At 53.4% G+C, this 11900-nt stretch overlaps 1 protein-coding gene across 1 annotated transcript; it reads right to left on the bottom strand.

Moving 5' to 3' along the window:
• Positions 1-112: 112 nt before the first annotated feature.
• SPOUT1 (SPOUT domain containing methyltransferase 1) lies at positions 113-9192 on the bottom strand (the record flags this gene model as incomplete). Its single annotated transcript, XM_082614692.1, is given in 13 exon segments — positions 113-163; positions 165-221; positions 1154-1301; positions 1463-1565; positions 2051-2149; positions 2247-2319; positions 3768-3898; positions 4113-4162; positions 4264-4353; positions 4588-4747; positions 6224-6349; positions 6665-6710; positions 7326-9192. Coding segments are annotated over 13 exon segments (1170 nt in total). The 5' UTR covers positions 7362-9192.
• Between the last annotated feature and the right edge of the window lie 2708 nt (positions 9193-11900).

Raw genomic sequence — 11900 nt, 5'->3', positions numbered from 1 at the left:
CAGCCCCAGCCAGACTGGGGGGTCGGGGGGACTGGGTCGAATTAAAGGTGTTTGTTTTTAGAGACACGTCTTAGGTGTGTCTGTCCCAGGTGACCCGTGGGAACCTCTGGCTTCACCACTGCTTCTGTGCCATCTTGGGCCCGACAGAACCTTCAGCTGGGCCGGGCACCCGCGTGGGTGAGGCCAGGCTGCAGGGCAGCCAGGGAGATGAGGATGGCTTCCTGGAAGAGAAGCGCAGCAACAGGCTGGGGCCTGGGAGGCTAGCAGGTGCCCCACTGCCCAGGACCCAGCCCCTTGGGGTATGCTGCCCTCAGCAGGGCCTGGGGGGGGGGGTTGTGAAGCACAGGCCCAGCTTCATCCTGCAGATCTGTCACTGGCCAGGAAAGGGCCTCACCTCTCAGCTTCTCAGTATCCCCCTCTGTAAAATGGGGATGATAGTAATAGCTGCCTCCCAGCGTCGGGGAGGGGGAGGGGGAAGTTACGGGCAGGAGGGTCCTCTGTACAGGTGTCAGAAGGGTGGGAGCAGGGATTCCTGCTGGGAGGCTGTGGCTGGCAAGCGTGCGACACCTGGCCCTGGTAGGGCTCTCAGGGACAGGTAGACTGAGGCTGTCCACCTGTTTGGTCACCACCCTTTGAGACCAGTGGAAGCAGTGGCACCTTCCCCCAGGAAGTGCCCACAGGTACAGCGTTCTGTGCTGCCCTCAGAAGTGGCTGCCCAGGTGGAAAGCTCTCAGAGCTGGTCGCATCCTGTCCCCCGTGGGACGGAGGTGCCAGAGAGGAGGGCTGCCCTGCCCACCAGGGTCAGACACAGGGAAGTGGAACACGGCTCGTATAGCTAAGGGAACAGGCCTAGAGCAGGGATGGGTGGGGGTCTCCTGGGTCAGCCAGGTGCTCCTGGAGGAGCTGGATGGGCACCAGCACCCAGGATTCCCAACTCCCAGCTCACTCTCAACTTGTCCCTGCTGCAGTTCTGCTGTGGTGAGAGGCCAAAGGGGGCGAGGAGGCCTAGAGGAGGCTGGCTCAGGGCAGCCCTGGGCAGAGTGGGGGACAGGGAGAGGGTTGCAATGCCCCCCTTTGGACGGACCCCGAGGCTCCGGCCCCTGCTGGTGGTGAGCAGGCTGGGCCTGGAGGTCGGGGAGGCGGGCGGGCTCACCTCGGTGCGGATGGTGCGGCTGCCCTGGTTGGGGCAAGTGTTGACGTACCGATCGAAGAGGACACTGGGCTCAGCCACCTCTAGGTTGGGGTCAGCATCCACTCCAGCTTCCAGCCCTTGGAGGCCCCCAAACACCACGAGGGCGTGCCTGGCGCCCACAGGAGGGGGGTCACTGACTGCCCATCAAGGCCCACTGAGTGCAGCCCCCAGGGCTCTCAGCCCCCCATATGCGCAGGGGCCCGGTCCGTAGAGCTCTGCCCCCACCAGTCCTGTCCCCTGCTCCGTTCCTTCTCCCCTGGCTGGACCCACCTGAAGTTGGGAAGCTGGGCGGAGGCCACGTCTGAGCCTCGCTCTGATGTCCCAATGGTCAGGTCATAGCCGTCCTGGAAGGGGGCCTCAGCAAACACAGCACCTGGGGGGGAGGCCAGCTCACTGGGGACTCTGTTCCCCACAAGCCACTGCCACTTGGCTGCGCGTGCGTGTTGGGGGGCGTGGTTTAGGTAAGAGAGCCACGGCCAGGCCCCTCACTCTTGCTGGGAAGTCAGCGATGGAACAGGCAGAGACCGTGCGTGTACCAGCTTGGGGAGACAAAGCAGAGGGTGGGGAGGAAGGAGCTCCAAAAGCAAGTAGTGGACCTCTGACTTATCTGGCTCTTTTGCCCCCATTCCCAACCCCATGGCAGACATTATTAAAGATGCTTTTCCTCAGAAGTCCTTAAAAGCATTCCAGGCAGTGCACTCAAGGAGACCAAGGCCCAGAGAAGAAAAGGCACTTGCCCAAGTCACACGGCAAGTGAGTAGGGTTAGGACCCCGGTCTGACTTTTGGGTCAAGCAAGGCTCTCTGTGGCCTCCCAGAGAGAGAGGACGGATATTCACAGGAGGAAGCTCTGTCCTTACTGAGGCAGGAGGCCAGGCGGACCGTGTAGCCCCAGTAGAGACCAGCTTTGGTGCGAGGGTCCTGTGACGACACGACTTTTCCACGGTAGGTCTTGCTTTCTGGAGGGGAAGCAGACAGGCTGTGAAGACGGGGCACGGGGACAAGAAAGTGGCTCCGAGCCCGCAGGATGGCCAGGCTGGGGACGCTTTAGGGTACCTGGGAGCTGCTGCTGGTTCAGCCGCACTGTCACCCGGAGTCCAGGCTCCAAGTGCTTGTCGATCTTCACCTCCTGGGAAGAAGCCAGAAGAAAATGGTGCTGTTCCCCGCAGGAGAGCGGGGGTCACTGCTCTCCCAGACACGGGGGCACCTCAGGGGTCCAGGTCACCCTTCGAGCCCCGCTCCCCAGCACCTGGGCCAGACCTGCTCACAGAGACCATTCTTTTTTATTATTAATTAATTAATTAATTAATTTTGGCTGCGTTGGGTCTTTGTTGCTGCGCACGGGCTTTCTCTAGTTGTAGCGAGCCGGGGCTACTCTTCGTTGCGGTTCACGGGCTTCTCATTGCAGTGGCTTCTCTGGTTGTGGAGCACGGGCTCTAGGCGCGCGGGCTTCAGTAGTTGTGGCGCTCAGGCTCAGTAGTTGTGGCTCTTGGGGGTCTAGAGCTCAGGCTCAGTAGTTGTGGCACACGGGCTTAGTTGCTCCGCGGCATGTAGGATCTTCCTGGAGCAGGGCTCGAACCCGTGTCCCCTGCATTGGCAGGTGGATTCTTAACCACTGCGCCACCAGGGAAGTCCAAGAGACCATTCTTGCAAAACGACTACTGCAAGACACTGGTCCAGGCCTGGCACAGAGTAGGAAGTATTTCATGAGTAGATGAAATCCCAGTTTCTTGCATTTTGGTGGCTATGCCACTTACTAGCTATAGCAGTTTGAGTGGTCACTTAACCCCTCTGAGCCTTAGTGTCCTAATCTGTCAAACAGAAGATGTTCCATAAATAATAGCTATTGTTACACCGCACAGGGCCTGGCATGAAGTAAATGCTGACTACATGGGAGCCTGTGAGGAAGGACACTTGATGTTTGTGTTTTGTCCCAATTTTAGTCCCCCCCACCCCCCTCACTGCATGGCTTGTGGAATCTCAGTTACCTGACCAGGGATTGGACCCACGCCCTCGGCAGTGAAAGCGTGGAGTCCCAATCACTGGACTATGAGGGAATTCCCTTGTCCCAGTTTTGAATTCAGGATGGGACACTTTCTCTTTTGAGGGCTTCACATTCATTTCTCCCTTCATCTGGGTCTGGGTCATCCTGTTCCGTTTTTAGCCAGTTATCTCAGATCTGTTCTTTTTGAGGGGAGGGGATCCTCATCTGTTTAAATGTTTCTGCCTCCTTCTCTAGGAGACTTAGGATTAAGAGGCGGCAAATGAATGCTCCGATCCCCGGCTTGGCAGCACCCTGGAACAGCCCCAGAGGCATTGTGAACTTGATTTTCCCGGGTTTCGTTTTGGTTTGTTTTTCGTATAAGGACTATCTTGTTGATTTGATTTTTCTAAAACAGTAAATTTTGCTCCTGGCTTTATCTGTTGAGCCCCATTTTAGGCACTTCTCTGGCCCAAATCTGCATCAATGGGGGACTGGCAGGCAGAGATGCCTGGGGCCAGGGCTCCCCACCCATGTGCCCTCCGTAGCCAGGGTGTGTCTGGGAAACGTGTCTCGACCCACCCTCCAATTCCTACCTTCTTCATGCCACAGTTGACAAAGGAGCCCTGGCCCGGCCGGGTGGGCCGGTCCACCACGACGCCCTCTCGGAACTCGGATTCCTCATCCTGACGCATGTGGTGAGGGCTGTCCAAGGGATTTAGGAGCCCTGTGGTTGGGGAGGGCCAGGAAGATTCTGGGAGGTGCAGAGGCACGCGGAGGGGTGGAAGGTAAGGCTGGGAACCCGGGTTCAGGTTCCAGCTCTGCCAACCACCAGCCACAGGCCTTGCCCTGCCTGGGCTCGCTTTCCCAACTGTACTATGATTTCTCAGGGTCTGGGGGATGATCCATGGGAAATGCGGTTCAGGCTCCCCCAGCCTTACCTGCAAACTGTAGATCCTGATGCTTGGGGAAGAATGCTTTTCTTAGGTACCTAGGAAAGGACGCAGATCTCAGGGAGGCCACCTCCCATCCGACCTGCACCGGGACCACCCCTCCCACATGCTCTGGCAAGTCTGTCCTTCACGCCCTTACTGTGGACACTCCAGGTACTGCAGGATCCGGGCCAGCTGCACGCAGGCCTGCCCCTTCTTGCCGACTCCCCTGAATTCCCCCTCCACAGTCCTGGAGAGAGAAAGATAGGGCTCAAGCCCACCGGGTTTCCTTCAAGAGCTCCTCCCCCCAGTAGGACCTCTGCAGCGCCCCTGCTTTGCAACTCGACCCGCCAGGGTTACAATGGGGGCATTCAGACAGGATTCTCAGCCCAGGCAAGTAGGCAGGGAAAAAAGGGAAGCCCAGCCAATCCTGGCAGCCCCTCCCTTCTCCCTGAGCCCCGGGACCCGCCGGATGGCCCCTCACTTGGCATCTTGGCCCTCTTCATCAAACACCACAATCTCATCCACGCAGAAGATGGTGCAGGCTCTAGCAATCTGGCCGGCCAGGTAGGTGCGAAGCTCGGGCGACTGTGCGTTGTCCAGGATGGAGCCCGGAAGGGCCACGCTCAGGGTGTAGTGCCGCCCTGGGCACGACAGGGGTGTTTATGGTCAGCCAGAGAGGCCAGGGCCACCCTCCCCTCCTTTGCTCTAATCCCAGGGCCCAGAGTTAGAGAATTTTCCTACTGTGAGGAATTTTGAGCTAAGCAGCAGAGATCCGACTCCCCTCTCTGGGCCTCAATCTCCCCAGGACGAAAATGGACTCAGACGTCTCCAGGACTCCCGTAAGAAGGGCATAGCACTGGGCAAGGCAAGGGAGCGGTTAGAAGAACTGACCTATACTCATGTCCTCTGCCCGCCACTGCCTCAGTTCTCCAGGCGTCAAATAGGGATGATAATGAGTCAATATTTATTCTTAGTGCCTTTTATATGTGCACATTTAACCAGTAACCCTAGGAAAGTAGGTACTACCATGATCCCAATTGAGAGGTGGGGAACCTTCAGCCCACAGAGGTCAAAGATGTGACCCAAGGTCACACAAAAGGAAGGACAGCTGGCTTCAGAGGGACCACCACACTTTCCCTCCCAGAGTCGTCCAAAGGGAGCCACAGGAGATAAAGGGCTTTCCCGGTGTCAGATAGCTGACATGCTCAGTTTCTGTCCCCACTGTCACCATCATCGCTGGTAACCACTGGGCTTACAGGGTACAATATGGCCCCCTGACCCTCCAGAACTTTGGGTCTGGCCGAGGAGGAAAGATACAACTTGTTAGGGTAGATCCAAATGTACGAACACGGAAGGACATCCAGGACACAATGTGGGATGAGAAAACACAGCTCCAGACGTGCGTGGATGAAGCAGTCTCACTTCTGTAAAACTGTATCTAGACACCTCCCTACCTGTATATAAGTGGGTGTTCACATAGCTGGAGAAACGTTAACTGCAATGTTTGCTGGATTTCTCCTTTCTTTATCGTTTTCTGTATTGTTTGGGGAGTTTTGAGCATGTATTATTTAATGAGAAAAAAGAGACATCCTTATTATGAAATCAAAATAATTAAATGAAAAGTGGAATTAAAGCACACAGTGATCAATAAAAAAGTAAAAAATTAACTGTCGGGGGCTTCCCTGGTGGTGCAGTGGTTGAGAGTCTGCCTGCCGATGCAGGGGACACAGGTTCGTGCCCCGGTCCGGGAAGATCCCACATGCCGTGGAGCAACTAGGCCCGTGAGCCATGGTTGCTGAGCCTGCGCGTCCGGAGCCTGTGCTCCGCAATGGGAGAGGCCACAACAGTGAGAGGCCCGCATACCGCCAAAAAAAAATAAATTAATTAATTGTCATTACAATGATGAGGTTCTAGAGGCATAAAGTGATGATATATGATGCTTACCCTCCACAGAATCGAAATCTACCTAGGTAGGAAGTTAGGACTCCGTTTTCTGGGTCCCTCCCATTCTCTGAGCCTCATTTTCTCCATCAGAACAAGATGTCTGGACCCACTGGCCCCTAAGGGCCCCTCCAGCTATAGCATTCTCTGCCCTACCCAGGACCCAGCTTGCTCACCCTGGTCCTCCCTCTGGGCAGCTGCCTCCTCCTCCTGCTGTCGCTTTGCCTGTTCCTCCTGCACTCGCTGCCGCTCCAGTTTTTTCATCATCTTGAGATCCTTCCACTTCTTTTTCTCCTCTTTTTCTGGATAAGAGGACATCCCGATTGGTGGAGGGAAGAGGGACTTGGCGGTGAGGAGGACTTGGAGCAGTCCAGGAGGTGATGTCCTCTCAGTAGGGTCAGCCTGGGCTCTCCAGTGCTGCTGAGACGGCAGCCAAAGGAGCCTCCCAGGGCTTCTGGCCCCTTCCTCCCCATTTTGGGTACTGTGGGACCTAGAGGGGACAAATCTGGTGGCGTTTCCCCAAGATTCAGCTGTGCACTGATGGAGTGGCCTTGGGGAGAGGTGAGCACAGACGCTCAGCTCCCCATCTGAGCCCACCGCCCCGGTCCCTTACTTACTCTGTTGCTTCCATTTTCGCCACTCCACCCTCTGGCCATGTTCACCCTGGAGTAGGGGTGGGAGGAGATATAGGAGTGAGGCTGAATGGTCACACCTGAGAGGAGGTCCCACTTGCTGCTCCACAGCTGTCCCCTCTCTTTAAATGGGGGTGGTGAGGGAACCCTCCCCCCCCCCCGCCACACTCCTGCTGCCCAGAGAGAGCGTCAGGAGGGCAGGGACCTGTCGTACCCCCAGTGCCTGAGACCACACCTGGCACACAGTAAGCATTCAATAAATTGTTTAATGAGTTCCCACTGGAGAGAAGAGGAAACAGGTTCAGGGGGACAGGACCTGCCCACTGTCGCCCTGGTGTCAGAAGAGATACGCCACGAAAGGGCTCGGGATTCCGAGCCGGGTCCGGTCTTCTGAATCCGGGCCCCGGGCAATGAGTTACCCAACGCAATCCCGGCTCTGACTCGAACCCCGGCTCCCACCTCCGGTTCTCATCTGGACAGGGGTGCTTGAGGCCATGAGCATGCGGCACCTCGGGGACTCGGGCCGCGGAGCAGCGACGAGCAGGGAGCTAGAGGTACGGCCAGGCCCCGCCACGGGCCCCCAAGCGGCTCTTTCTCTTGCCTCCACCCCGCGCCCTGCCGCGGGATCCCACATCCCTCCACCTACCGGGCCACAGGGCCGCTTCCTCCCGCGCTCCGCCATGTTCCTCGCACACCGTCGGCCCCGCCCAGCCAATCAGACTCACCCCTTCCGCCAACACCTCCTCCGAGCCGTCCAATCGGAGAGCCAATGGCGTGCGAGGGCGCGGCCTATGCGCGGGGCTGAGGGAGCGTGTGGGCCTAGGACTGGCTCCTGGGGGCGGGCTCCCGGGGGTGGGCGGGGCTCATCGCAGGCCTGGGTGTCCAAAGGCGCACGGTATCGGGTTCTCTCCTGAACCCTTGGACGATAGGAGAGCTACCCTCTCTCCTCCCGTCGGGCGCGAAACTCAAACCTCAGCTTGGTTTTACACATGGGGACCCTGAGGCACAGAGCTGGAGTGTGATTCAGAGCTGGCAATAATTTAATCCAATTATTTTATAGATTCGTTCATTTACTCTCTTTTAATTATCAGACTTTACTTTTTTAGAGCAGATTTAGGTTTACCGAAAATTGAACAGATAGTACAGAGTTCCCACATAACCCCCACTCAGTTTCTGTTGTTCACATGTGTTAATGTGTACATTTGTTATAGCTGATGAACCAATATTGATGCATTGTTCATAGTTTACATTAGGGTTCACTCTTTGTGTTGTACATTCTAAGAGTTTTGACAAATGCATAACGTCATATATCTACCATTACAGTATCATACAAAATTGATTCACTGCCCGAAAAATCCTCTGTGCTCCACCTACCTCCCCCACCCCTCGAGCCCCTGGTAACCACGGGGACCCTGATCATTTTTACTGTCCCTATAGTTTTGCCTTTTCCAGAATGTCATATAGTTGGAATCAGACAGTATGCAGCCTTTTCAGACTCCCTTCTTTCACTAAGCAACATGCATTTAAAGTTCCTCTAAAGTAGGAGATAGATGGGCCCCTGGGCTGGACAGCTGGGGTTTGTCAAGTGGAGTAACACTGAAGCTCTGTTCTCACCCAAACGCTCCTAGGACAAAGCTAGTGGCAGAAGCTGAGCTCTGCTGAAGTAAAGAGATAAGATGACCACTCCTGAGGTCAAGGAAGACTTCCCTGTCTGGACATGTGCAGGAAGGCTCCTTGAGGGTCAAAAAGGGAGGGGGCACCACCCCATAAGTGTGGACATACACCCACAGGCCTCTGCGGTGGAATCCATCTTAGCAAAAAGTTGCACACGCAGCTTGGGGAGGGTCCTAGGACCAGTCATGTGTGAAAAAAGAAAGGAGATAATTGGCCAAAGGTAAACAAAGACCAGGAAGAACTGTCCTATATAAGTGATTTAAATCACCTCTTTACTCCGCTCCTCCTCATTAGAAAGGATGCCCACACCCTTTCTCTCTGGGTATTTCTGCCTAGCTTCGACTTCAATAAATCAACTGTTTCTCTGTGTGCTCTCCCATACTGCTGTGTCTCTAATAATAAACGTTGTACCTGTTTTTTACAGTTTTTGCCTCCTTGAAACATTCTTGCTCTCAAATGGGGGAAAGAGCCAGGGCCACTTTGCTTCTAGCCTCTAGCCCCTGGTGCTCTAGTGGCTAGGATTCCTGGTTTTCATCCGGGCTACGCAGGTTCAATTCCTGGGCAGGGAACTAAGATCTCACTGCTGTCTCTCCGAGATCACCTCCATATCTTCTAATGTCTTGATAGCTCATTTCTTTTTCTTTTTTTAATAGTAGGTTGAAGATATAATTTTTTTTTTTTTTTTTTTTTTTTTTTGCTGTACGCGGGCCTCTCACTGTTGTGGCCTCTCCCGTTGCGGAGCACAGGCTCCGGACGCACAGGCTCAGCGGCCATGGCTCACGGGCCCAGCCGCTCCGCGGCATATGGGATCCTCCCAGACCGGGGCACGAACCCGTATCCCCTGCATCGGCAGGCGGACTCTCAACCACTGCGCCACCAGGGAGGCCCTGAAGATATAATTTTTAAAAATTTATTTATATTTATTCATTTATTTGGTTGCGCCAGGTCTTAGTTGCGGCTCGCCGGCTCCTTAGTTGTGTCATGCGAACTCTTAGTTGCAACATGCATGTGGGATCTAGTTCCCTGAGCAGGGATTGAATCCGCGCCCCCTGCATTGGGAGTATGGAGTCTTAACCACTCCACCACCAGGGAAGTCCCCGATAACTCATTTCTTTTTACTGCCGGATACTATTCGTTGTATGGATATGCCACTGTGTGTCTATCCATTCACCTTTTGAAGGACATTTGGTTGCTTCCAGTATTTGGCAATTATGAATAAAACTGCTGTAAATATTCATGTGCAGGTTTTTGTGTGGACATGAATTTTCAGCTCATTTGGGTAAATAGTTGGAAGTCTGATTGCTGGATCCAACAGTAAAACTATGTTTAGCTTTGTAAGAAATTGCCAAATTGGGAATTCCCTGGTGGTCCAGTGGCTAAGACTCCTCGCTCCCAATGCAGGGGGCCCGGGTTCAATTCCTGGTCAGGGAACTAGATCCCATATGCTGCAATTAAGAGTTTGCATGCCGCAACTAAAAGATCCCACACGGGCTTCCCTGGTGGCGCAGTGGTTGAGAGTCTGCCTGCCGATGCAGGAGACTCGGGTTCGTGCCCTGGTCTGGGAAGATCCCACATGCCGTGGAGCGGCTGAGCCCGTGAGCCATGGCCGCTGAGCCTGCGCGTCCGGAGCCTGTGCTCCGCAATGGGAGAGGCCACAGCAGTAAGAGGCCCGTGTACCGCAAAAAAAAAAAAAAAAAAAAGATCCCACACGTGGCAACAAAGATCCTGTGTGCCATGACTAACATCCGGCGCAGCCAAATAAATAAATAAATAAATAAAAAAGAAATTGCCAAACTGTCTTCCAAAGTGGTTATACCATTTTGCATTCCTACCAGCAAGGAATGAGATACACTTTCTTTTTTAAATAATAAATTTGAGTCAGTATTCATTCAGTCAACAAATATTTATCAAGCAGATCCTATTTTGAGGCTGGAACTCCCTGTGCTAACCGCCAGGGACACAATGGTAGGGAAAGCAGATACGGATCTGGAGTTTACAACCTAGTAGAGGAGAGATTAATTTCTAATTCAAAGTGTGTGTTAACATTACAGGGGTTGTGTTTATTTCATCATTCCCCGCTCTCCCCTATCTGAATGAAAGGCAAAGTCATTTATGCATCTCAGGTTGGCTGAGGTTACTCAGTCGAAGACCTGGAACCTCTGTAGAGTCACAGATTTGAGTTATGGGCAGATTCTGGATTGGTTCATGAGACATGAAACCTTTGGTCAGGGTGGTTCTGTCCAAGAAATCTATGGGTTTACCCCACTGAGGACTTTCTTATCATCAGGCTATGTGTAGTATGGCAAAGGGGCTCCAACCCCGAGCCTCAGAGGTGTTATTTTGTTTCACAATCTTGACTTTGGAACAGTGATAGTAATACAAAGTCATAGTTTGGAAAGGAAGAAGTGTCCTGGGACTTCCCTGGTGGTCCAGTGGTTAAGACTCTGCACTTCCAATGCAGGGGGTGCAGGTTTGATCCCTGGTCCGGGAACTAAGATCCCATATGCTGCCTGGCCAAAAAATAAATAAATAAATAAATAATTTTAAGAATTAAAAAAAAAAGGTAAGTGTCCTGTCCTAACACCAAGTATGTTCCAAACAGCAATTCTCTGACACCAAGTGGGTGTCCTACACTTCAATTAAATTCTGACAAGGTGGCACAGACCTCATAGGTTAAGGGATCAGCCCCACAAGACTGTCTCCCACTTCAGATGTCAGCAGCAAGTGGGGTCACCAGCCACCCACACTTCTGCCAGGCCGACTACCAATTCCGGCATTTCCATGCCCACTCCCCAGATTCAATAATTTGCTGAAACAATTCACAGCCCTCAGGAAAGTGCTATACTTACTACTCGAGTTTCATTAGAGAAGATAACAACCCAGGAACAGCCAGATGGAAGAGGTACATAGACTAAGGTCTTGGGAGAGGGGGGTGCAGAGATTCCATGCCCTCTCCGGATGGGCCACCCTACCAGCTCATCGATGTGTTCACCAACCCAGAAGGTCCTTGAGCCTCAGCGATTCAGGGTTTTTATGTGGGATTTTATTACATATGCACACCTGATTAAATCATTAGCCATGTGACTGAACTCAATGTCCAGTCCCTTTTCCCTCCCTGAGGTCTGGGTTTGAGGCTGAAAGTTCTGAGCATCTAATCACATGGTTGAAGGGGTTCATTCTGAATAACAAAAGACACTACTATCACTCATGAAATTACAAGGGGTTTAGGAGCTCTGTGCCAGGAACCATGGACAAAGACCAAATATATTGTATTATACTATATGTTCCCATCAGCTCCCCCAATTAAATATGTGATATGAGCAAAACCCATGAGCTTGCTATGCAAATGCAACTTCAAGACAATTCCCCAGCACCACCTTCCAGATGATTTCAGGAGTTGCGTTGCTTTCCAGTGGGAGGCCCACCCCTGGGATCAAATCTCATTTCTACCTTTTACCAGCTGGATGGCCTCAGGTAAGTCCCCTCACCTCCAAAGCGGTTTCCTCACCTGTGAAATGGAGGCAGTAACTCCTGTCTCAGAGGGTCC

Source organism: Mesoplodon mirus (assembly GCF_964341445.2).
Source record: "Mesoplodon mirus genome assembly, chromosome: 1".
Taxonomy (NCBI): Eukaryota; Metazoa; Chordata; class Mammalia; order Artiodactyla; family Ziphiidae; genus Mesoplodon; species Mesoplodon mirus.
Note: the sequence above shows the minus strand (reverse complement) of the source record. Positions and strands in the feature narration are given on the sequence as shown.